This window comes from Mesoplodon bidens (assembly GCF_964165515.1).
Source record: "Mesoplodon bidens genome assembly, chromosome: 17".
In the NCBI taxonomy this organism is placed as follows: domain Eukaryota; kingdom Metazoa; phylum Chordata; class Mammalia; order Artiodactyla; family Ziphiidae; genus Mesoplodon; species Mesoplodon bidens.
This window is the reverse complement of record NC_138174.1, coordinates 24,850,637-24,873,810: the sequence shown is the minus strand read 5'-3', so window position 1 is coordinate 24,873,810 and position 23,174 is coordinate 24,850,637. Positions and strand designations below refer to the sequence as shown.

Genomic DNA, 23,174 nt, shown 5'->3' with positions numbered 1-23,174 from the left:
ATGAGAGGTTTGCAAAATCCTGCATTACTGATATCAATTCCAGGTCAGAGTTAGAGCATAGAGCCTGCTGTCACAGACTAAAGGCACAAGAAGGGAATTACAGGTGGTGTGAATTTGGGGAAAAGGTCCGACTTAAGAGCAATAGGGCCACGACCCAGTGGAAGTATGTCAAACAACTAGCGCAACAGCACTGCAGAATTCTTCTTTTGGTGTACATGCTAACAATTAGTAAAAATGATAATAAAAGGGGGGGGTCCCTTCTAGGGGACCTATTATTGCCCTTGATAAGGGGATTATCAAATTACAAAATACTTATTTTTCCCTTAGAATATTATGTTTGTCTGCTGTCTCTGGATTCACCATTATGTAAGAACCTAGGGACTTTAGGTCTTAATTTTCTTGTGCTGGTTTGCTTCTTTTCCTATACATGATTATCATCTTTTAAGGTCCTCTCTAGCTTGAAGACTTTGTTTCTGTTTTGTATACCAATAAAAGAAAAAGACTCAATAAAATTTGGGGTGAGAGTAAAGAAGGGATATGCTTTTTCCAATAATCTGCTACCCACCTTTTCGGGTCAGCTTTTAAAATTTAAGTGTAACCTACTCGTAATAAAGTGCATAAATCTTAAGTGCAGAGTCAATGAACTTTAAAAGTGAACGTGCCCTTGTAACACCTGCACCTTCCTAGCCTCTCGGGGCCTCTTCTTCTGGACTTGACCTGGCACCTGCCAAAGGAAACCCCCCACCTGACTTCTATCATCACAGATTAGGTTTGCCTGTTTTTGAACTTCATAAAGTGGAATCATACAGTAGGTACTCTTCTGTGTCTGGCTACTTTGGTTCAACATCATTCCCAAGACAGGCACCGATGCTGTTGTGCCCAGCAGCATTTTATTCTCTGCCTCTGCTGTAACAATGTCCAATCATGTGATTTTGATCATGCATCACAATTTATATCTCATCTACAACTGTGTTGTTTCCAGTTTGGGGGTATTACGAGTAATGCTGCCATGAGCAGCCCTGAACATGTCTTTTGCAGCAGGTATGTGTGTATTTCTGTTGGGTGGAAATCCTAGATATGCTCAGCTTTAGGAGATACTGCGAAACAAGTTTCCAAAGTAGTTTTTCCAATTTACATTCCCAGGAGCAGTGTATGAGGGTTTCCTTTGCTTGCATCCTCACCAACGCTTGACATTGACAGCTTCTTTTTTTCTTTTAATTTTAGCCGCTCTGGTGGCTAAAATTCTTTTCTTTTGAATTTTTATTTGTGGCTAAATGAATTACTTTTTCTTTTTTTTTAGGTCATGCCGTGCAGCATGCAGGATCTTATTTCCCCAACCAGGGATTGAACCCAGGCCCCCTGTACCGGGAGCGTGGAGTCTTAACCACTGGACCACCAGGGAAGTCCTGAAATGAATTACTTTTGATTCTGCTTGTTATTGACCTTTTTTATAATGAACTAGTAGTTTTTGTTTTTGAGAAGTGAAAGTATGTACCAGCCTTTTGATCCAGAACTATGGGCACAAAGACATTTTTATATAGTAGCACTATTCATTCATTTCCAAGTATATAACTTGCACATAAATATGGACAGATAATTTATTATCTATCATCTAGCCAGCCCACCAATACTTGGAAGCTCAAAACAGGAAGAGGCCCGTCAGGATGGGTGCTCTTAAAGGCAATGCGCTGGAAGGGGGGCTCTTTAAAAATTTATTGAGGGCTGGAATAGAACTATTGATTACTTTGGTCTGTGTATTTTATGGGACTCGTTGAAATACTTCTTTAAATAGTAAGTTCCTACTGTATTTAAATAAATGCATTTATTTATAACAAAGGGCCAGACATGTTCTTTATTGTATATTCCTATTGCATGAAGAGAAGTATTCTTATAAATATGTCCATCTGTTTTGTATTATGTAATAAATTCATACTAATGAGAATTCATTATATATAAAGATAGGTTTCACTAGTAGAAAGTCTATGTTACAGACTTTCTTAAAAAAGAAATACAGTTTTATTACTTTCATGTAAAGAACACTTAGATTAACTGAAATGCTCAGAGGATGACATATTCTGGTTAATTCATTTTCTGAGAAATAATTTGGTAACCAGAAAGCGTGAGCACACATGCACACGTGCACACACACACACACACACGCACATCTATAGCAGTGAGGACATTTAGGAGGAATAAACTTGACAAAAACCAATTATCTTGAGGTTTGTGAACTTTGTCTTGTGATTTCAGCCCTGAAAGTATTCTAAGTCTTAAGTCTTAAGTCTTCACTTATTTGGGTTATGGTTAAGCAAGACTTCTTTTATCTATAAACTCTACAAGCAAGCCAATCTTCTATTATTCCTTTAGAATTGTTTCATGAAAAGATTAGAAAGTTTTAAGTAGCAATTTTTGTAGAAAGCACATCCATTCTACAGAGTAAAACATATAGATGACCATCACTAAATACTTGTTGGGTGAACAAATACATGTAGATGGATATTGAGGATACCTGGGAGCAGTGATTCTTTCATTAAACATTAGGTCCCATTATTTTAACATTTCTCCACGTTAGACCAACATAATACTTTTTGCTATTAATTTGCGCCATTCAAATGAAAAAGAATTAAGGTAAACTTTTGTACAGTATTTGTAAAATAACAAATTATAAATCAGTGGAAACAATAAAAAATTTTCTTTGTGATTCTCAATATATTTTTAAAATATTTGTTTATTTATTTTATTTATTTGGCTGTGCCAGGTCTTAGTTGCGGCACGCAGGATCCTCATTGCTGCGTGCAAGATCTTCGATGCGGCGTGCAGGATCTTTTAGTTGCCGCATGTGGGCTGTTAGTTGTGGCATGTGGAATTCAGTTCCCTGACCAGGGATCGAACCCGGGCCCCCTGCATTGGGGGCATGGAGTCTTAACCACTGGACCACCAGGGAAGTCCCTGATTCTCGATATTTTGACATAGTAAAAAAATATTCTGCTAAATACCTGTTAGGTTGCCAGCTGCTCTAAACGGTGAAATGCCAAAAAAAAAAAAAAAAAAGAGCAGATACAGACCTTCCTATTTTAGGGAATTCTCTGTTTCTTGAAGTGACATCTCATTGCCAGAATAAAAAAATGGTGATTCATGTACTTAACAAAGACGATTCTTGTTAGAAGAGTTTGTACTCTTGAATGGTGATGTGGAACTAAACTATTACTTTGGGTGACAACTTACTGTCATTTTACAAGGAGTTTTTGTGAGCAATTTCACATCTTTCCCTCAAGAATTAGATATTTTGTACTTCAAAGGAGCTGGGAACTACACATATCAGTGAGCATATATAACAGGCATTTTAAACTTAACAGTTCAAAACCGAGCCCTAGAGCCCATTGCCCACTCTCCCCAAGTTCTCTCAACAAAAGGCAACAGGGCAACCCCATTCTTTCAGCTGTTCAGGCCACATACCTGGGGATCATCTTTGACTGCTCTTTCCCTCACATCTCGCACCTGGACCACTGGCAAAGCCTCTCAACTTCCGGTGGTTTCCGACTATATGTTACTGTGTCCACGTCATCCCTAGGTCAATTGTCATTTCCTCCCACCTGGACCACTGCAATGGTCCCCCTGCTTCTACTCTAGCCCCCTGACAGTCCCCTCTCCACAAAATAATCAGGAATCTTTATAAAAACATGTCATAACTTGCAAGAAATACAATAAAAAAATATCAGCATGATTAAGTTTTTAAAAAGCCTGGCTTATGCGGAGCAACTAAGCCTGCAAGCCACAACTACTGAGCCTGCGATCTAGAGGCCGTGCTCCGCAACAAGAGAAGCCACTGCAACGAGAAGCCCGTGCACCACAACGAAGAGTAGCCCCTGCTCGCCACAACTAGGGAAAGCCTGCGCGCAGCAGCAAAGACCCAACGCAGCCAAAAATAAATAAACAAAATAAATTTATTTAAAAACTGTCTTAATGTTGCTGGCATTACTTCAGCAATACATAGCATTCAGTAAAAAGCCTGGCTTAACTTCAATTTCTCTAATCATCTTCAGGAATGAAATAGTATTTGTTGCTCTCATATGTAATATGCATTATCCCACTTTTTGCTTCCTTCTGTTTCTTTTTTTAAAATATTTATTTATTTATTTTATTATTATTTTTTAACATCTTTATTGGAGTATAATTGCTTTACAATGGTGTGTTAGTTTCTGCTTTATAACAAAGTGAATCAGCTATACATATACATATGTTCCCATATCGCTTCCCTCTTGCATCTCCCTTCCTCCCACCCTCCCTATCCCACCCCTCTAGGTGATCACAAAGCACCGAGCTGATCTCCCTGTGCTATGCGGCTGCTTCCCACTAGCTATCTATTTTACGTTTGGTAGTGTGTATTTGTCCATGCCACTCTCTCACTTTGTCACAGTTTACCCTCCCCCCCCCCATATCCTCAAGTCCATTCACTAGTAGGTCTGTGTCTTTATTCCCGTCTTGCCCCTAGGTTCTTCATGACATTTTTTTTTCCTTAGATTCCATATATATGTGTTAGTATATGGTATCTGTTTTTCTCTTTCTGACTTACTTCACTCTGTAGGACAGACTCTAGGTCCATCCACCTCACTACAAACCTTCTGTTTCTTGATATCAACCTCTGATTTTTGTTTAATTTTTAAGACAATATGGGAATTTAGGCCCTGTTTATTATTTTTAAATGTACTATTTTTATATTGTATATCTTTAAAAACATTATTCTTGACATTTGAGTTTTCTTTTAAACATATTTACCACAATTATTTAGATCCGATTCTGTGTTTAACTGCTTCCAATGCTCATTGCTGGTCCTTTTATACTACAGGTTTCCCATTCTTAAGGAATTTGATTCCTCTCTTAACTGGCTGGAATATTTACACATATGTATGTATAGATGCGTGTGTGCACATATGTGTATACATATTTACTTCAATATTATTTTCAAAAGGATACTTAAGTGACATATATTTTAAGTCTCTGAATATCTGAAAATGTCTTTCTGTCACCTTTGTACTTCGGCTGAGTAGAGAATTCCTGGGTCACAACTTTTCTCCCCCCAGATCCTGCGGACGTTGTTTCACGATCTCTGGTGTTCAATGTTTCAGGGACAATTAACGTAAGATGAATTTTTCTTTCTTGGACAATAGCTTAGTTTTTGTCTGCCTGTATGCTTTTAGGATATTTTCTTTCTCTTTTTCTTTTTTTTTACATTCTTATTTTCTTTGTTTTTGAAATGTTAAAATTCCATGAGGCTCTGGCGAGGTGCTTATCTCTTCTTATTAACTTTGCCTGGTACTCAGTAAAGGTCTTTTGATCCATTGACTTAAGCCTGTCTTTGGCTCAGCACAGTTTTCTTTTACTATTACTTGAATTATTGTTTATGCATGCTTTTTGGTGGCCTCTTCGGGAATATCGTTGGTACAGCATATATTTACTGAGCACTTACTATGGGCCAGGTACTGTTCTACTTGTTGGTATGGCTCATGGCTCTATGTGTTAGCTCTCTGCTCTGTTTTTGTTGACCAGCTTTCTCATAATTTTTACCTCTTCAGTATGGAATAACAATTCAAGTTTTCCTTTCACATTAGTACTTAAGACTGGATTGAGTCTGTTCTTTCTACTTTTAATGTAGATTTCAGCTTTGGCACTGCACTTGTAGTTTTCTTCTAGTCTTTCCTTATTTCACATACTTCAGGTTTCTTTGAATTTTGAGAACACAAAGCAGATGTTTTCTAAAAATGTGACATTTTCTGAAGAAAATATTCTATAGTCTATCAGCATCTTCTTCTTCTTCTACATCTTGAATTTCTATTATTCTGCCTCCCTGCAGAATTATTTCATAGAGCTCATCTTATTTAATTTTTTTGTGTCCTCATTCTTGGATGATAGGATGGCTGTCCAAAACTGTGCAGCCACAGATTGGATGGATTCTCCACTTTGTTATTATTAGAATTCTCCTTGAAGATTTTAGACTGGTGTTAGTAGTTGAAGGAAAGCTATACTACTAGCTCAGGAACTCTGCAGGGAAGGAGTTGGAACTATGGACAGTCACAGCATGAGAACTTCATCTCCACATCATTTCTTATTTTGTTTGGAAAAGCCATTGCAATGGGGCCATTTGGCATTTGTTTGATCTGGTCTTTAAGCCAAGTATAAGTTGAGGCTGGTCTGGCCCCTTTCCCAGAGTTACTGCCTTTCCAGCTTGTCGCTTTATGCCACTGCATAAAGTCTAGACCTCTCCACCCCTCCACTGCTCCTCAGAGCTGTTGCTTTCAAATGCTGCTGCTTGGCAGTGACAACATGGAGGTCAAGTGACCTGCTTCTCACCAGCTCTAGGGTTCTCTCTTCTACTCCCTGCCTCTCCAAGCAAGAGATGTTAATGTGATTTGTGGTCTCCTGTACTTACTTGCTAGGAATGCTATTTCTTAGGAAGTTTGAATTGTCTTTGGTACTATTATTCATAGGGGTCACACTGCATTAAATTTCGCAAAAACTCTTCAAAGCTTCTTGTATGTCACTAGCATTCTTCTCCAACTTCTGTCATATGGGTTTTGTACTGTTTACAGCTTTTTAGTATTTTAATCCTTTTAATGGTCACCCGGCAAAGATTGCGTTCGATGCCTTTGCTCACGCAGCCTGGAAGTCAGGACTGTACTTCTAGGCTGTGCTCGGCTGACGCTGTCCTCTCATGGCCACTGATACCACGTGCTAAGTGAAGAGCCATTCGTGTGCTAAGAAAGAGTAACTAGCATTTTACTCGTCTCCCCAGAAATGCAGATGTTCCTTGACAGGCCCATCTTCACCTTTCCCCCTCTTTGCTCTATACCCTCACCGTCATCAACTCATCTTCCCTCTTGGTTTGGGCCATTTCTCTACACAGATGACCATAAAAATACAGACATACCTACACAGATATGTAAGCCTATCTGATCCTAACCTTGCTCTTGAACTGGAGTCAAAATCTTCAAATACCATGCTTGCTTGACATTTTTCCATAGGTGTCCCAGTAGTGAGAAAACATAATAACAGCCAAACCAAACATCTGCTTTCTCCACAAGCCTCTCCTCAGAGTCCTGTGTTCCTTATTTCTGTCCCCTAGGGCTTGAAAACCTCACCATCCCCTTCACCCCATGTTCCATCAGTCACTGTCTTCTGGTCATACCTCCCAACTGTCCCATCCTTGGCATTTTCACTTCAATTACCCTGGTTTGGGTTCCTATCACTTCTTACCTAAACGACTGAAGTAATGTTATGATATGATTTCCTGGCTTCTTCCACCTCTCTCTCCTCTAAGACTTAATAACTCCATGATTATGAAACTTCTTAAAGAAGATAAAACCACACCACTCCCTTTCTCAGTCACGTCCATGCTCCTCACTGGTTACAAAAGATAGTCAGCATGGACGCATCTTCTCTCTAGTTTTCTCTCCTATTACTCCCTGCCCCACAAGCCCATCCCAAAACTCTGAACTCTAGTCACGTTGGACTGTTTGCCATTCTCTAAACAGCCTTGTATTCTTTGTAGTCTTTGTCCCCTGCTCACAGGTTTCTTCTATCTCGACTAGAGCTACCCAGATTGGTGTGTGAACACTTGTTACTTGTCTGTGATGAAACAGGTCACAGAAGTTGACAGTAATCATTTAGAAACTTAGACGGCAATTTGACAAAGTAATTTTATGTTTGTTGAATCTAATATTAAATAATATGGGCTTGTATTTCGTATGTTATTTTTAATATCATTTTTTTCAGTAATTCATTTCTATTTTATTTTATAAAAGTATTAGTCCGTGAAAAGGTAGTCTTTGTAAGGAGTTACTGGGAACAATCTACGGAGCTACTATAGAAATAAGCTTCCTTAGGAGCCACTAAATTTGTTACTTGAATGTTAGAGAAACACAAACATGAAGGCATTATTTTCCCAATTAACAATGTGTTTGAAGGACTGACCTTAAAAAAAAAAGGTTGAAAAAAGAAAAATTTGTCTGTGATCAGTTGAAAAAAAAAAAAACTGGCCCCTCTCCACAGAAGGTTTGAGAAGCTCTGGTCAAGACCATCTTTCCATCCGCATCCTTAGAAGAGTTGCCGATTGAAACCATACTCATCCTTCTTGGTCCGGCTCAAACGACATTTCCTCTGTGAGTCTTTCCCTAAGTGCCCAACCTAGAAGTTGCTGGCACATCTGTCTACAGAACCACAGCGCTTTGTTAAAAACCATTCTGTGTGGGCTTCCCTGGTAGCACAGTGGTTAAGAATCCGCCTGCCAATGCAGGGGACACAGGTTTGATTCCTGGTCTGGGAAGATCCCACATGCCGCGGAGCAACTAAGCCCGTGTGCCACAACTACTGAGCCTGCGCTCTAGAGCCCGTGAGCCACAACTACCGAGCCCGTGAGCCACAACTACTGAAGCCCGCGTGCCTAGAGCCAGTGCTCCGCAACAAGAGAAGCCACCACAATAAGAAGCCTGCGCACCACAACAAAGAGTAGCCCCTGCTCGCCGCAACTAGAGAAAGCCTGCGTGCAGCAACGAAGACTGAACACAGCCAAACATAAATAATAAATAAATAAATTAAAAAAAAAAAAAAAAAACCATTCTGTGGCATCTACCATACTGTGTCTTCTCTTACCACTAAACGTGTCTTCTTCACTAGAAGGTTAGCTGTTGAAGACAAGAACTCTTAGGCAAAATAGATATTCAGTACATGTCCACTGGGTGAAACGCAGTTACTATAAACAAAGCGAATGGGGAAATGCTTTCCATTCTTTACATACAGCAACGTAGGGGCTCAGAATAAAGTTCCTTACCTGGCACCAACCTGCCTCCCAGCCTCAAAGCCTTTTGCATCTCACACTGAGTGGTATCCTGCCCTTGGCCGGACCTCAGCTCACACCTGAGACCACAGTGTCAGGCCTTTGTCTGTGCTGTGCCCTCTGCTGGGCATTGTTTTCACCCTCTTCGTCTGGTTAATATTCATGTGTCCTTCAAGACTCAGGTCATGGATTCTTTCCTTCAAAATCTATCCTAGAATCCCCTTCCTCTGGGCATCCACGGCATACTGTTCATTCCTCTACCTGGATGCTTACATATTAAACAGAAATGATCTGTGTAGGTGTCTGTTTTCCCCACCTCTTGAACTTAATACCTTTGTGAGTACAGAGACAATATCTTATTAATCTTTGTGCCCTCAGTGCCAAGCACAGTGCACGTCACACATCAGTGTTCACAAACACTATTTATGTGAACACAAGTTCATTTTGAACCACTAAAGGAAAAAAAAAGGAACGTAATTGTTGGTTCATGGAGATATCATGCTAGGCAAAACAATCAGAGAAAGGCTAACTTAGTTTAGCCTGAGAATGAAATTAGTGATTGTAGATTAGAAAAAACACTGGAGAGAAGATATGATTAAAACCAGTGGCTTTTTGTAGAAATGGATATGTTCTATTGTTAGGGAAAGCTGGAATCAGAGATTCAGATTCTGAACCGAGTATAATTGAAGTTATTATAGACCCTACTATTCTAATGAGAAAACTCTTGCTACTGATTCATAAAAGGTCCAGTCACCGGGACTCTATGATATCCCATGAAGAATCCAGTCAAGAAGCAAAGGAAGGTCACTGATGACAGCTGTCTTAATTGAGAAGAGTGACCCGTGATGCAACAGAGGCACATGCAGATGCAGCGTTGACACGGGCGGCAAGATATTCCCTTTCCTCAGATCTCAGCCCAGCCTCTCAATGCATGGGCTTGAAGCTGTGCTTTCAAAGTCACCCCGAATGATGATTGCTAGTTCCTGGCCCGACTCTGTGCTGATCACTGAGGAAACACCCATTGTTACTGGGATTACACAATAACCTCAAGACAGCTGGATGTTATTAGTCAATCAAAATCACACAGGACTGGCAGGAGACGGCCAAAAGGTGACCAAATCCAGGCCTTCCTGTTTTCGTTGCAATCTAAACATTCATATTCCACATGAGGTCCTGTCTATCCTTAGCCAATGGCTGTTTGCAACTGGCACTATCTTTCCAAATTGAGGACTTCAGAAGCCCCACTTGAGAATAACACCTTGGATTTAAAAAAAAAAAAAAAAAGAAGATTCGATAAGGGAAACACTTGAAAATACCTAAGAAGTTGCAGCAGGGGGTCTGACTTTTCTTCCTTTGGCTGATCTTGTAAATAAAACATCATTTATATGAAAGGGTTGAGGTGAAGATTAAATGCAATGATGTTTATAAAAGTAACTAGAGCTTGGTGCCCAATGAATACTAATCAAGACATTAACTAATACCAGATGAGGATCCTGTGTTGGCATTTGGATAATGATGCAAAATGTTTTAAGAGTATATGTGAAAGTTATACTTTTCACAGAGTTGTAGAGTTGGAAGAAGATAACAGGCTTAAGAGATCATAGGGACCTGGGCTCTGGGCTCAGACACCTGCTTCGCTAGCCACAGGGACCCAGGACAAGCTACGTCATCTTCCTAATCTTCAGTTCCCTCACTATAAAGGGGGCATCTTCCTAATCACTATAAAGTGGGAACAAAATATCTGTATTTCATAAGATTGTGAGAATTGAGATAACTTATGTGGCTCAGTCTCCTTACCTATTGAATGTAGAAAATAATACTGACTGGTTATTGTAAGGACTAAATAGCACAATGAACGTAAAGTCCTTGACTGGGTGCCTGGCCTGTAGTCCAGGTTGATGAATATTAGCAAGTGCAATGAAGGAAATGATGAAGCTAATTCTTCTGTAGAGAATGCTATATGCTAGGCACTGTTTTAAGGGGTTTATGTGTATCATCTTAATCTTTTCTTTTTTTAAATCACAAATAAATTTAATTTTTCTTTTAAGGAAGAAGAAAAAATAAAAGAAGGAAACTGGAGGGCATGGCGGGGGGGTCCCACAATGCTGTCTCTGCTCTGACTGCCCTTGAGCCTGTTATGGCACCATCGATATCTGCTCCTACAAGACAAATCATCTTAGTTAATCTTAATAACTGCCTTTTATCTGTTTTTCCCATTTTACAGAACCCCGGCTGTCTGGCTCCAGAGCTGGCATTATTAGCCACTAAGGATGATGATGATGATGATGTTGTTGGTGTTGATGATGATGGAAGAGATCTTGATGATGCTGCTGATAACGTAAGGCACCTAGTAGAATAACCAGCACATGGTAATTGCTCAATAAATGCTTGCTGTTATTAAAATGCTCGTGTTATTTGTAAAGATTTCTAGAGATGGAAGTTCCATATCCATTTTAGGTACTCACTTAAGGATTAAATTACTTTTATTCCTTTTCTTATATCTTAAAGCTCTTCCTTGTCATTATTTAAGCCTGTTTTCTCTTTTTCAGATTTCCAGGGGAGAAGAGAATGAAAACTTCCCTGAGACAAATGTTTACTCTATTTGAGGGTATTTAGAAAGTTATTAACCCTAATACCTTTACAGATTTTTTTTTTGGTTCCAAAAAAAAAATCTTTTCCATCTATTTAGTCTTATCTGCTGCCTTTCTTTGAGTCCTTCACAATTTTCTTGCATTTCTCTCTTTGCAAGCTGGAAGCAAAACTAAACATGGTTTTCTGATACTGGTCTCATTGCTGTGGTGTTTCACAGAAGAGTCATTCCTTAATGTTAACCCTAATCCTAACCCAGGCTTAATTGATGTCCTACTTTAAGAAGTCAGAGCACTGGGCCTGACTTTTCTTCCTTTGGCTGATCTTGTAAACATAATATCATTTATCTTAAAGGGTTGATGTGAGGATTAAATGCATTGATGTTTGTAAAAGTAACTATAGCATGGTGCCCAATGAATATCAATCAAGATATTAACTAATACCAGATGAGGATTTTGATTCCTTCAATTAAAAATGTATTCTAGGGCTTCCCTGGTGGTACAGTGGTTGAGAGTCCGCCTGCCGACGCAGGGGACACGGGTTTGTGCCCCGGTCCGGGAAGATCCCACATGCCGTGGAGCGGCTGGGCCCGTGAGCCATGGCCACTGAGCCTGCGCATCCGGAGCCTGTGCTGCGCAACGGGAGAGGCCACAACAGTGAGAGGCCCGCGTACGGCAAAAAAAAAAAAAAAAGTATTCTTGTATCTCTTCCTAGTACTGTGAATCCTCCAAGGGCCTGTTTGTGCACCGGGTCAAACCCAATGTTGTGTGCAAGTTCGCACGGCATCGAGGGCCAGATCACGATCTGGTCCTTACAGCTGTGCCAGCCTTCTCCCCTGCCATTTGTGCCCCACCACGTACACGGTCTTCTCAGTCACACTGCATAACGTGCTATTCTCTGAACTCACTGTGCTCTCTCATGCCTCTGTGCACTTGTATGTGCTGTGTCCTGTGTCTGGAATGCCCTCACTCCTCAAGCACCTGGAAAATTCCTCAGCTTCTTTTAAGAGTGAACTCAAGCATTGCATCCTCAGTGAAGCCTTTTCTCATTCATCCCATAGAATCGTGCACATACTTCTCTACAGAACTTAGGAAACTGTTTGCTTGTCTTCTTTAAGTTCCTTCTTTGAGGGCAGGGACTGCATTTTCTTTTTCTTTTCTTTTTTTAATAAATTTATTTATTTATGGCTGCGTTGGGTCTTTGTTGCTGCGTGCGGGCTCTCTCTGGTTGCGGCGAGCGGGGGCTACTCTTCGTTGCGGTGCGCGGGCTTCTCATTGCGGTGGCTTCTCTTGTTGTGGAGCACAGGCTCTAGGCGCCCGGGCTTCAGTAGTTGTGGTGCACGGGCTTAGTTGCTCCGCGGCATGTGGGAATCTTCCCGGACCAGGGCTCGAACCCGTGTCCCCTGCATTGGCAGGCAGATTCTTAACCACTGCGCCACCAGGGAAGCCCTGCATTTTATTTTTCTATCCCATCAAGAACTTAAGAAATGAACGAATGACGGGACTATACTCACTCTTCAGTTTTAGTAGCAGCACCATACCTCCCATAACCCTCATCTCCTGTGAACCACTCATTTTGGGTCTTATTTGCCTACTGTCTTGCCCTGCAGCTCAGAGCTCACCCAGAAGTTGCTCTCAGTGTTCAGGGAAATGAGTTTTTTTTTTTTTTTTTTTTTTTTTTTTGCAGTAGGTGGGCCTCGCACTGCTGTGGCCTCTCCCATTGCGGGGCACAGGCTCCGGACGCGCAGGCTCAGCGGCCATGGCTCACGGGCCCAGCTGCTCCGCGGCATGTGGGATCTTCCCGGACCGGGGCACGAACCCATGTCCCCTGCATCGGCAGGCGGACTCTCAACAACTGCGCCATCAGGGAAGCCTGGAAATGAGTACTTTTAAAGTGAGTGACTATGGAAGAAAATCCAATCATTCAATGTTATGTTGTTCACATAATTTATATAAACTCTTATGCTGTTTTATCTTAAATAACTGTATATGGATTTTTTAAAAGCAAACGACTTAAGTCTTACACTCCCTAGATTTTGAAATTAGGCTTCTAGTTAATCATTATAAAGACCTTTCTCCTTCCTTACCCTTTGGAAGTGATGTAACTTTTCCTAATCTCCTGATGTCGTTTAGATCTATTTAGAAATGAGGCTTTCTCAGAGTTTGAGGTTGAAATGGTAGATTAAAAGTGCATAAGGAAAACTTCTTACCTCCAATAACTAGCAAATAATAATAAAACTTCCCCCCAAAAGAACCAAAGAGGGAAAGGGCATAACTGAAGGCCATGGACTTCAAAGGAAAGGATAGAAGATTCCAGAGTAGAACGGAGAAGCACACCACAGCCTGGCTCCTAACCCTGCCCCTCCTCCCCTGAAATGTGGCTTCTCTCTCTCTTCAGGCAAAACAACCTTACATAATTTGTGATTTTTCAGAATACTTAGCCCTTCCTTAATTATCTGTGCAAATTGGTCAGAACACAATCTTAAGTGTAAAATCTCCAAATAACAAATCTTTGCTTAAGAAATATTGAAGCATCTTATGCTTCTAATGGATTCGAAAGCAGTTTGTTCACTTAAAATTTATCCTCTGGAATCTTATTAATAATGCTAAATGTCTTACTTGTGTCTGTTATCACAGATAATACAGACATGCTTTTTACAGACTCTGGCATGAGGTGTTTATCTTATAAATCAAATGCAAAAACAACTTAATATTTTAAAAAAAGAAATATTGAAGCATCTTAATATTTTTAGGGGCAATAGCAACATGAACTCGTTCTGAGACGACTAGCCTATGAAACTGCAAAGAGGTCGGCAATGTGGGGACCAGGGGAGGAGGGGTCAGGGTGCACAGGGGATGCACAGCTTGGATGATCCAAAATGTTCTTGTCATTGCCTGGGAGAGTCATTCACAACAAAATGATTTGTAGGCAGAGAATTCTATCTGTGGATTTCTAGTAGAGATGGGACACTCATAGATCTAGATGAGGAGAATCAGGAAGTCTGACACCTTTTAGAGTCACTGGTTAAATTACTGCTTCCTGGACAGGAGGAAAGGTGAGGTCAAATATTTTTACCTGACAAACTGAACTAAGAAAGCCATGGAGTGACCCACAGTTTTATGCAAACATTTTGGCATTGACTAATATTTTTGGACTGGCTGATTAGGGTTCAGATAACTTTCTCCAATAGCTTTGGGGTGGGTCTAGTTTGGGGCCCAGATTATTTTCTTGGCCCATACATGTTGATTACCTGTAAATTATCCAGGATAATTCGGAGGGAGTGCACCTGCCGTCGAACAGCCCCTGAAAACCTTTCATAGGTTGCAGCATCATATTCACTCATTTGGATCTCCTTTAGCCTAAAATCAGAGGGCAAAAAAGACAACAGCTGAAAGCCTGTACCTGTGCATCTTTTACTTTGATTCATCTACTGCTAAGAACTGTAGCAAACTCCTCGGTAACTCAGAAGGCCTTTGAGGAAAAAAAGCAAGAAGTGATGTCTCCAGCTGATGTTTCAAAAGAGAGGAATGTGTGTGCAGTGATGCCCTAGGAAATGGTTAAGTCGTCCTGCAGAGGAAAAAGCAGCCCTGATTTGTCGTGTTTGTTGATTTCTGTGGTGGTCGACGTTAAGCTCTCAATAGGGACGCCCCTGAGCACTGAGTTAGAAAGAAATGTGCAGTTGGCTCACGTGAGCCAGTATGACTCAGCTCTGTAGCACACTGCTGCTGTATCCCAGACACATGTCGTGATGCTGGCAGATGGTCAGTTCGTGTGGCAGATTCCTAGAGAGATCCCATGGGTTGCTTTTTAAGACCAAGGACATATATTTGGTTGACCATGATAACAGTTCAGGCCCAGAGAATGTAAATAAATGTGTTGCTATGTAAAAGATAGGAGTTTTCTGAAATTGACTGTGTATGTTTAATAGGATAATTATGTTTTAATATTATTGTGGCATTGAAATTCTGACCTCCCAGGACAGTGCTCCTTTTTACCACGTTTCATTCTTTGCTTCTGCTGCAGCCCTGCCAGCCCACTTGCAGTTTCTTCAACCCACTGTGTGTCCTTGTCCCTGAGCCCCTGCATGGGCTTCTCTCCCACCCAGAGTGCCTTTCCCTGCTTCTTTGCCTACTAACTTCCACGAACTCTTCAAGGCTCATATCAATGGTCACCTCCTCCAGGAAGACTGCTCTGATCTTCAGATTTGTCTTCTGTGCTCTCGAATCACTTCATGCTTTTCTCTGTCAGAGCATTGCTACCTATGCTATAGTTGTCTGCTTCCTGTCTCCCCACCTGGACTCTTTGCTCCTTTAGTCTTTCTCATCTGTATCTGCATGGTGCCTACCATGATCCCTAGCATAATAGATGCTCAAAATAAATTGATATGAGTGACTGAAATACAAATAAGACTCAATTATTTAAAATGCAGCATCTTAAACTAGTTATAAGTAGAAGGTTTTACAGTGTTTTATCCATAATACACATTTCTACAAATTTCTATAAATGTAAAGGGTACTAATACTAGGACAGGGAATGATGAATGCATATCTCAAAAGCCTAACCACAACACGGTGTTCTAAGCTGCTGTGTGTGTGTGTGTGTGTGTGTGTGCATGTACACAATGTTGGAGGTATGGATCCTAGGTGTGGAGCTGAAACTCTTATCAGGAGTATAGTTTTATTGCCTTGGGCTGGAACAGAACCCCCAAATGCTCAATGAAGATGAATGGTCTCTATTCCTCCCTGTCTGGCCAAGCGCTGGGAAGAATCCATCCATCACAGGGCAGAGTACTAAAGGCTTATTAGAATCACATAATGTTAGGCTTAGACCACCATGAGGGCAGATATGCAATTCCTGCCCTACGACCTGGCTGGGTTAGCTAATGCCACCTCAGGTGGCAAGACCCGGCTCAACGTTCACATCCTGTGAAGTCTGGCTCAATCCCCTCATGATGATTCTCTTTCACGTATCTTCCACAGTTATCTGCTATGGAACCTACACACTTCATTGCTTTTAATACATATGTCGACTTTGCCCTATCATAGTGTTTTTCAAACTGTATTTTCCACAGTAGGAAATAAGCTTTATATTGAGATCCAGTAAACAAAAATGCATGTACACACACGTGTGTGTGTACCTGAGCCAAAAATTTAATGAAAAATACCTTTACTACATGGGATGTACTCTCATTTTTTTCTTCTAAGCCTCTGGGGGAAGGAACATGTCTTATTTTTTCTTAGAATCCCCAGTACCAGCACAAACCCTGGCACCCAGTGGCATTCAATAAATGCTGTTGGATAGCACTTTTGAAAACACTGCCTATCAAAGGTAAATACCTGAAAGGTAAGTAGTAACTGAATGGTCATTTCCTGAGGTGACATGCCAAGGTGCCCTTCTAAATCTAATTTACTCTCTGCTCTGAAGGACGAAAACGAATATGTGTATAGGACTTGACCTCCTAACAATGTCCCTTATGTTTAGTTTTGGTAATCTCTTAAACCTCTCTATAAATTTTCATTAGATTAAGGTAAGTCTCAAGTATCAAGCCTGACAGAAGCTGGGCACAATGACACTGAAGGACATGCTACCAACCCCTTAATACCCGGAGGCTAATGTGCTCTCTCCCAAAGAAGGGAGATGAGTACTTTTCCAAAGAAGGGAGATTAGAAAAAAATTGTAGGCATAGCTTGTCCTTAGCAGGGGAAACACACACACACACACACACACACATGTGCGTGCACGCACACACACACACACACACACATCAAGGAAGGAGCCAGGCAGTTAGTAAGTCACTTCACGCAGACTGGTCATTGTAGACAGATCAGAATTAACTCCAGTTATAGGGATACCTCTGGCACGATTGTGTTGCACCCAAAACATACCACATGCTGCTCTAATTATGAAGAGATCTGGAAATCATATTCCAAGCTGTGTCAGCTTTCACAAAAATCACCTACAAGGTGTTCAAAGCTGATAACATTCTGAAAGATGAAGACCGAAGCAGGGAGCAGTGAAAGAAAATAGGACATTTTAGCCTCTGTTTGAGACAAGACGCCCAGGCTAATACCCTCAAACCCACAAAGCTAGCTGAAAATAGGTCTTTCTGCTGCTTTAACCCTGATCAAAACTTCAGGGCACAGCTGCTTCACATCCCAGTAATCTATGTGGACTGACTGCACTTTGTTGGCACAGTATATTCTTAAAGGGTATATTTATTGTTACGTAAGGGTCTGGGAATTTTAGTTCTCATTTTACTTTTTCGTATAGGTCATTTTTGGATCAATTATGGGGAAAACAAACACAAGCTGAAATCTAGTGTGTAGGGCTGATTAGTTTTGCAAATGGTAGTGGGTACAATTTCCACAGTTGGTGTCCACCTTAAACGCTTTTCCAAGCATGTAAAAGTACCTCGCCATCTATTTCATTCTTGTTTTATTGGTTTACTATTTCTGTTCTGCTTTATACATGTCTTAACACTTGTCTACCTGTTACTCTTCCTGAGTTAAGCAATTCTTGGTATGTAGGAACCAGTATCTAGCTGAAATCCAGATACAAATGAGCGCTAAGTAAATATTATGTTGATAATATCAAGAACCCATCGGTAGAATTAGGCTCTTCGAGGCAATATGGTAGACCTCTAGGCTGATGGATAGGTCTGGCTGTCAGTCTGGTTTTAGCCAGTCTTTGAATTAAGTATGAAAGGGTGATACCATTACTTGTATGCACATGTGTATTATTCATTCCACAAATATGTATGTGCTTGCCAGGTACCAGGTTCTGGGCATAGGTACTGGGGATATACTAGAGGGCAAAATATCCTGCCCTCAACGAACTTGAAGTCAGTGGAGAAGAAATAAGCTATTCACACAAATAATAACACTATGGGAAAGAGTGACAAGAGCTATGGAGAAAAGGTACAGGGTGCTATAAAAGCACAAATGCAGGGACTTGACCTCATTGTGCATATACCTAAAATTGCAAAATAGCTTTAAAACTAAAGCATCCAAAACTATTGGATGACAGTGAAGAATGATTACTTTTTAAAGACCTGATAATAGTTTTGTATTTTTATTGTTTTTAAGTAAAATATTTCAGAGACACACTCTGAGATATTTATGATGAAAAGATAGAAAATCTTGAATTAGCTTCAAAATAACCCAGGGATGGGGACTCGGAATGGAATCAGATTTTTCTTCCTGAGGTTGAGGGAACAGGTCCCCAGGGTTCACTATACGTTACTCTCTACTTTTGTTTTTGTTTAAAAAGTTTCCTAATAAAAAGTTTAAGAAAAATCTTTAGCGGTACTAAATTGAATACCCATCAAATAGGACTATTACTACACGAAAGTAGAAAGCAACATTTTTCTGTGTGTCTTCTGTCTTTCTCAGGGTCTCCACGTGCTTTTATTTCATCTTCTCCTTTCTCATCCCCTTGTCCATCTCCTCTGTATTTCAACCACCTTCCAGTGTTCTTTCACGTGGACTTAGATTCTTCTCTGCAGCGCTTAGTAGAGGTGTCTGGTTTTCTCATTTCCTTCTCCACGTTTTCTCCTTCCTCCCTTATAGCCACTAAATTTAGTTGCCTTATTATCACAGATGCTCCTTCCTTTCTTGTGGCGCGATGGTCCTTAATAGAACCAGATTCCTCACCTTTATCATGGAAATCAGAGAAGGGCTTGTGTTCTTCTAGCCAAGCACTACTGACAGGTCCTTCTTTCTCCCTGTGAATTCCTCTATCCATTTGTCTGCTTACACAAAAACTGAGACAGGACTTGTGAGGTTTTCAGCGTGGAAACAATAGGAACTCATCATTTGGGGAGGAGACGATGATGTGTATCTAATTATTTGGTTCTTTTCCTAAATAGATATTTATTGTTTATATGAAACGTAGAGCCATATTTTGATTCTAACAAGACCTTGTATTATAGGATTCCTCCCATCCTTTTTTGGGAAGTTTAAACTGCTTTCATTCCTAACATAGTGATTTGTCTTCATAACCTCTCTGAGAGGAAGGGAGACGGGAGTCACCATCAGAAGAACAAATTGACGCCCAGTGACGACAAATTGTTTGAGGTCTCCAGGGAAGCCAGCAGAAGGGCTGGGAGTGACACTCTTGTCTTATCTACCTGCTGAGTACATGAGGGTCCTAAGCCTTGCAGGCTTTCCTGAGGGTGTGGCAGGAGGGACCTGCATTTTTGTGTCCCCATTGTTCTGGACTGTTTACTTGCAGGATGTGTAAGCACAGCACGTAATGTAAAACCAGATGTCCTGCGTGGGAGGAATTTCGGAACTCACATACCCTGGAGTGTGCTTTTCCTGAACTGCACCCGGCTCCTTTCACTGAGCACAGCAGTATAAATCTGCCTCCCAGACCACTGTCTATGCCCTCACTCCTGAAGGAGATCTTGCTGCTCCTTGGGTATTTTTTACTTTTAGCTGATGAACACATGTGGATGTCTAGTGAAAGCATCATGCGGATTCTTCTCATTTTTTAGATGGTTCCAATCAAAGTGGCTCCGGATGGTTCCAGAACATCTGAAAGCTACAGGCTGGTTGGCCTGGATTTCAAGGCCTCCACCCATGGACAGGGCCTCCACAGTCAACCTCACTCCCCACCGCCCCCAGCTGGTACCCTTTATTCTGCATAGGCGAGCTGGCTTTCTCTGCCATAGTCACTCTGCTCATCTTACCCTGGCGCGTCTGGTCCCTTAGTTTTCCCTTCCTGGAATGTCCAAATACTGGCTGAGCTCAGGCCTCACCTCACATCAGCCCACGGACCTTACCCTTCTCTGCACTGCCGTACCACGGGACTTCAGCCCTTAACCAGGGGGTGTGTGAGTGTGAGCGTGTGTGTGTACACTAGTACTGTCTCCACGGAAATCTACAAGATTGCTGAGGGCAGGAAGGGACCATCATGTAGCATTATCTGAATTCCCTATGTGGCCTGGGAACAGATGTGGGTGGAATGATTTGACCTTTAGTTTCTCCGAAGAGAAGTATCTTTGGTTTTACTTTCTAATGTGCTCAAGTCTTTCCTCCCAAAAGACCCTACGTAATTAATACATTTAAAAGGGCCTGAGTAGAAAGGGTGGGAGTTTATGTTCACTCGGCTGTCTCCACTGGGAGGGGGTGGCTACGGCTTTCAGTTTGTGGGTCCAAGTTGCTGCATGAGGAATAGAATCACACACATTGGGGTCTACTTCAGGGTCCACGGACATTTCACCATGGTGGCCAACACTGCTCCGGATGCAGTGGGGTCCACTCACCTCTGCTGAAAGGCTCTCTGGCCCATCTCTCTCGCAGCTCTCTTCACCTCCTCAGGAACTGCATCTTTCTCAGCCTTAGAGACCTGGTACACTGTGTGGCCTGCATCCAGCCGGTAAGGACCTCCTTTGCCGCCCAGACCTGCAGTGTCTCTTCCCCCTGGGAGGAAACCAGAAAGTCCAGGTGATTAGTCTGATCCAGATCACAAAACAGAAGTCAGATCATGGCTTTAAGGCAGTCCTGTGCCGTATATCAATTGTACTTAACTAGTAATTAAATATTCAAATGACTTTCTTCTGGAAACACAGGGCATCCCCCATCAAGGACGCTTTCTTCTTCTCCATCCAGCCAATCTCACACAGATTTCAAGGCTCAGTCCAAATTCCATGACCCCTCACCTGATGACTTTACCTCACAGGGATCAATACTCCTATGCGCTATTTGTTATCCTTTAAAGTTTATTTTTCTTTTCTTGTCACCTATAGTGTGAATGGGATTATATTTTACATATCTTTGTAGCTCTGTACCTGTAAGAGGCTTGAACATCATAAATACTTAGTATATATTTGTTAATTCAGTGAACGACACTCCTCTTCCCTCACGTGTGACCTCATTTTTCCTTAAAATAAAAGAAAGATGACCAGGCTATCGATCCTGTTTCCTCTGCTTTGCAAATGCTAAAAATAATGCACCGAGAGGTTAAGTCACCTACGCATGACCTCGTATCAGTGGATGAGCCAAGATTAGAAGCCAATTATTATACTAACTTCAACTTTTAGCTTAGAATAATATACAACAGATAAACACTGCCAGCTTCAGGACAGTTTTTAAATACAAACCCAAGTTTACATGCTTGAAAATGAGCATTATGTAATATTGTATAACTTTTAATGTAAAATTAAATGCCTAGAAGATTAGGTAGGTAATATTATAAGAAGCGGTGAGAACTTGGTTAACTAGAGAAGACTTGCCTTGTCTAAATACATTCAAATTCATATTATTTTAAAACACTGCACTGACCCCCAAAATACATATATTGGCTAGACTGGCTACATATTTGGCCCCTGGGCTACCAGTTTATTACCCCTGCTTTTTAATGATTAAAATACTAGTAATCAGTTTCTTTTGTTCATTCACAAATAACTTGGGAACTTAGAAGAGAATCCAATATTGGAGGGGCAGCATAATATTGAATATTATATCATGTTACAGTATAGTATAGTATAGATTAGTATAGTATACTAGTATTATATAGTGCCGTATCCTATAGTTAAGTCAGACTGCCTGAGTTTGAATCCTGGTTCCAATGCACTAGTCATGTGTCCTTGACAGAAGTTCCTTAACTTCTCTGTAGCTCAGTCTCATCACCTGTAAAATGGGGATACTAATATTATTTACTTCATGGGATTGTCATGAGGCTAAAATGCTCAGAACAGTATATGGCACAAAATAAGAGCTCTGTAAGTGACTGCTCTTACTATTATTTACACAACTACCAGTCACATAGAATGAGGTCATTTCTAAGTTTCATAAAGTGGAAATTTTGAAAGCTTTTAGGCTTTGGTTAAATTATGCTACATTTTTCTTTTCTCCCTTGAAGCCTTAAGTGGTGTAATAAGTTAAAAGCAAGAACTCAGCATACTCTGCTTCCCTTATCAAAGTCCAGGTAGGTCATTTCCTTTTGGGAAATACCATGAGAACAGCCTATTAATTATAGTATATTTATCCTTTGATTCCAGCACATCTTATTTCATTTTTATTTAGAAATTGCTGGTGGAAAATTCCGTCTTGGATGTGTGTGGTTCCTGGCTGTCACTTGTGGACGGGCTATGGGCGGAGGGGACTGGTAATTGGACAATGATGAGGAGATACAGAGTCAGGTTTCTGGGACCTGACTCCCTTCCTCCTGGAGGTATGAGTGGGTCATGAATTAGAGCTTAAAAATTCAAGTGCGCTGAGATGACATCATTTTTGGTGAAACGAGGAAAGGACCCACAACTGTTCAGAGGCTGGTGTGAGTGATGGACAGCATGGGAAAGCATGGTCCCTTGGCAAAGTCATACGGGGTTGGAGAGGGCATGAGGACACAGTTCTTCACGTCTTCCACTTCCAAGAGCCTTTAATTTGAACTTCTTAAATGAAAATGCTTGCCAGAGAGTCCAGACTACAAGGTATAATCTTGAAGCTAACCTTGAACATCCTAAATCTGTGAAGATAAGGGGGAGAGAGGCAATGGACGGGTTCTGATGACGAAGAAGGAATCAAATGAGTTGTTGGGTCAGAGCTCAGTTCAATATAGAGAATTCTGAGGGAAGAGAGCAACAAGGAGAAAAAAAATTGCAGCAAAAGAGCCTTGATAAATTGAAAAATAAAGGCTGGGGGAAGCAATAGCAGGGTCTTCAGCCTGGACAGATACGTGAGCTAGTAGACACAAGCTGAATAACAAGCGAGAACGTCCGCTCCAGAGGAGCCTGCTGCCGGGAAACCTG

The 23,174-nt window shown here is 41.1% G+C and overlaps 1 protein-coding gene across 3 annotated transcripts in view; it reads right to left on the bottom strand.

The window, feature by feature from the left end:
* VWA8 (von Willebrand factor A domain containing 8) overlaps positions 1–23,174 on the bottom strand; it is a 378,001-nt gene that overhangs the window by 25,470 nt on the left and 329,357 nt on the right. For all 3 annotated transcript variants that reach the window (XM_081214571.1, XM_081214572.1, XM_081214573.1), the window contains exons 39-40: positions 20,688–20,844; positions 14,670–14,778 (exon numbers count right to left, since the gene is read on the bottom strand). In XM_081214571.1, coding sequence (XP_081070697.1) covers positions 14,670–14,778; positions 20,688–20,844 — 266 coding nt within the window. The remainder of the gene's footprint in view (positions 1–14,669; positions 14,779–20,687; positions 20,845–23,174) is intronic.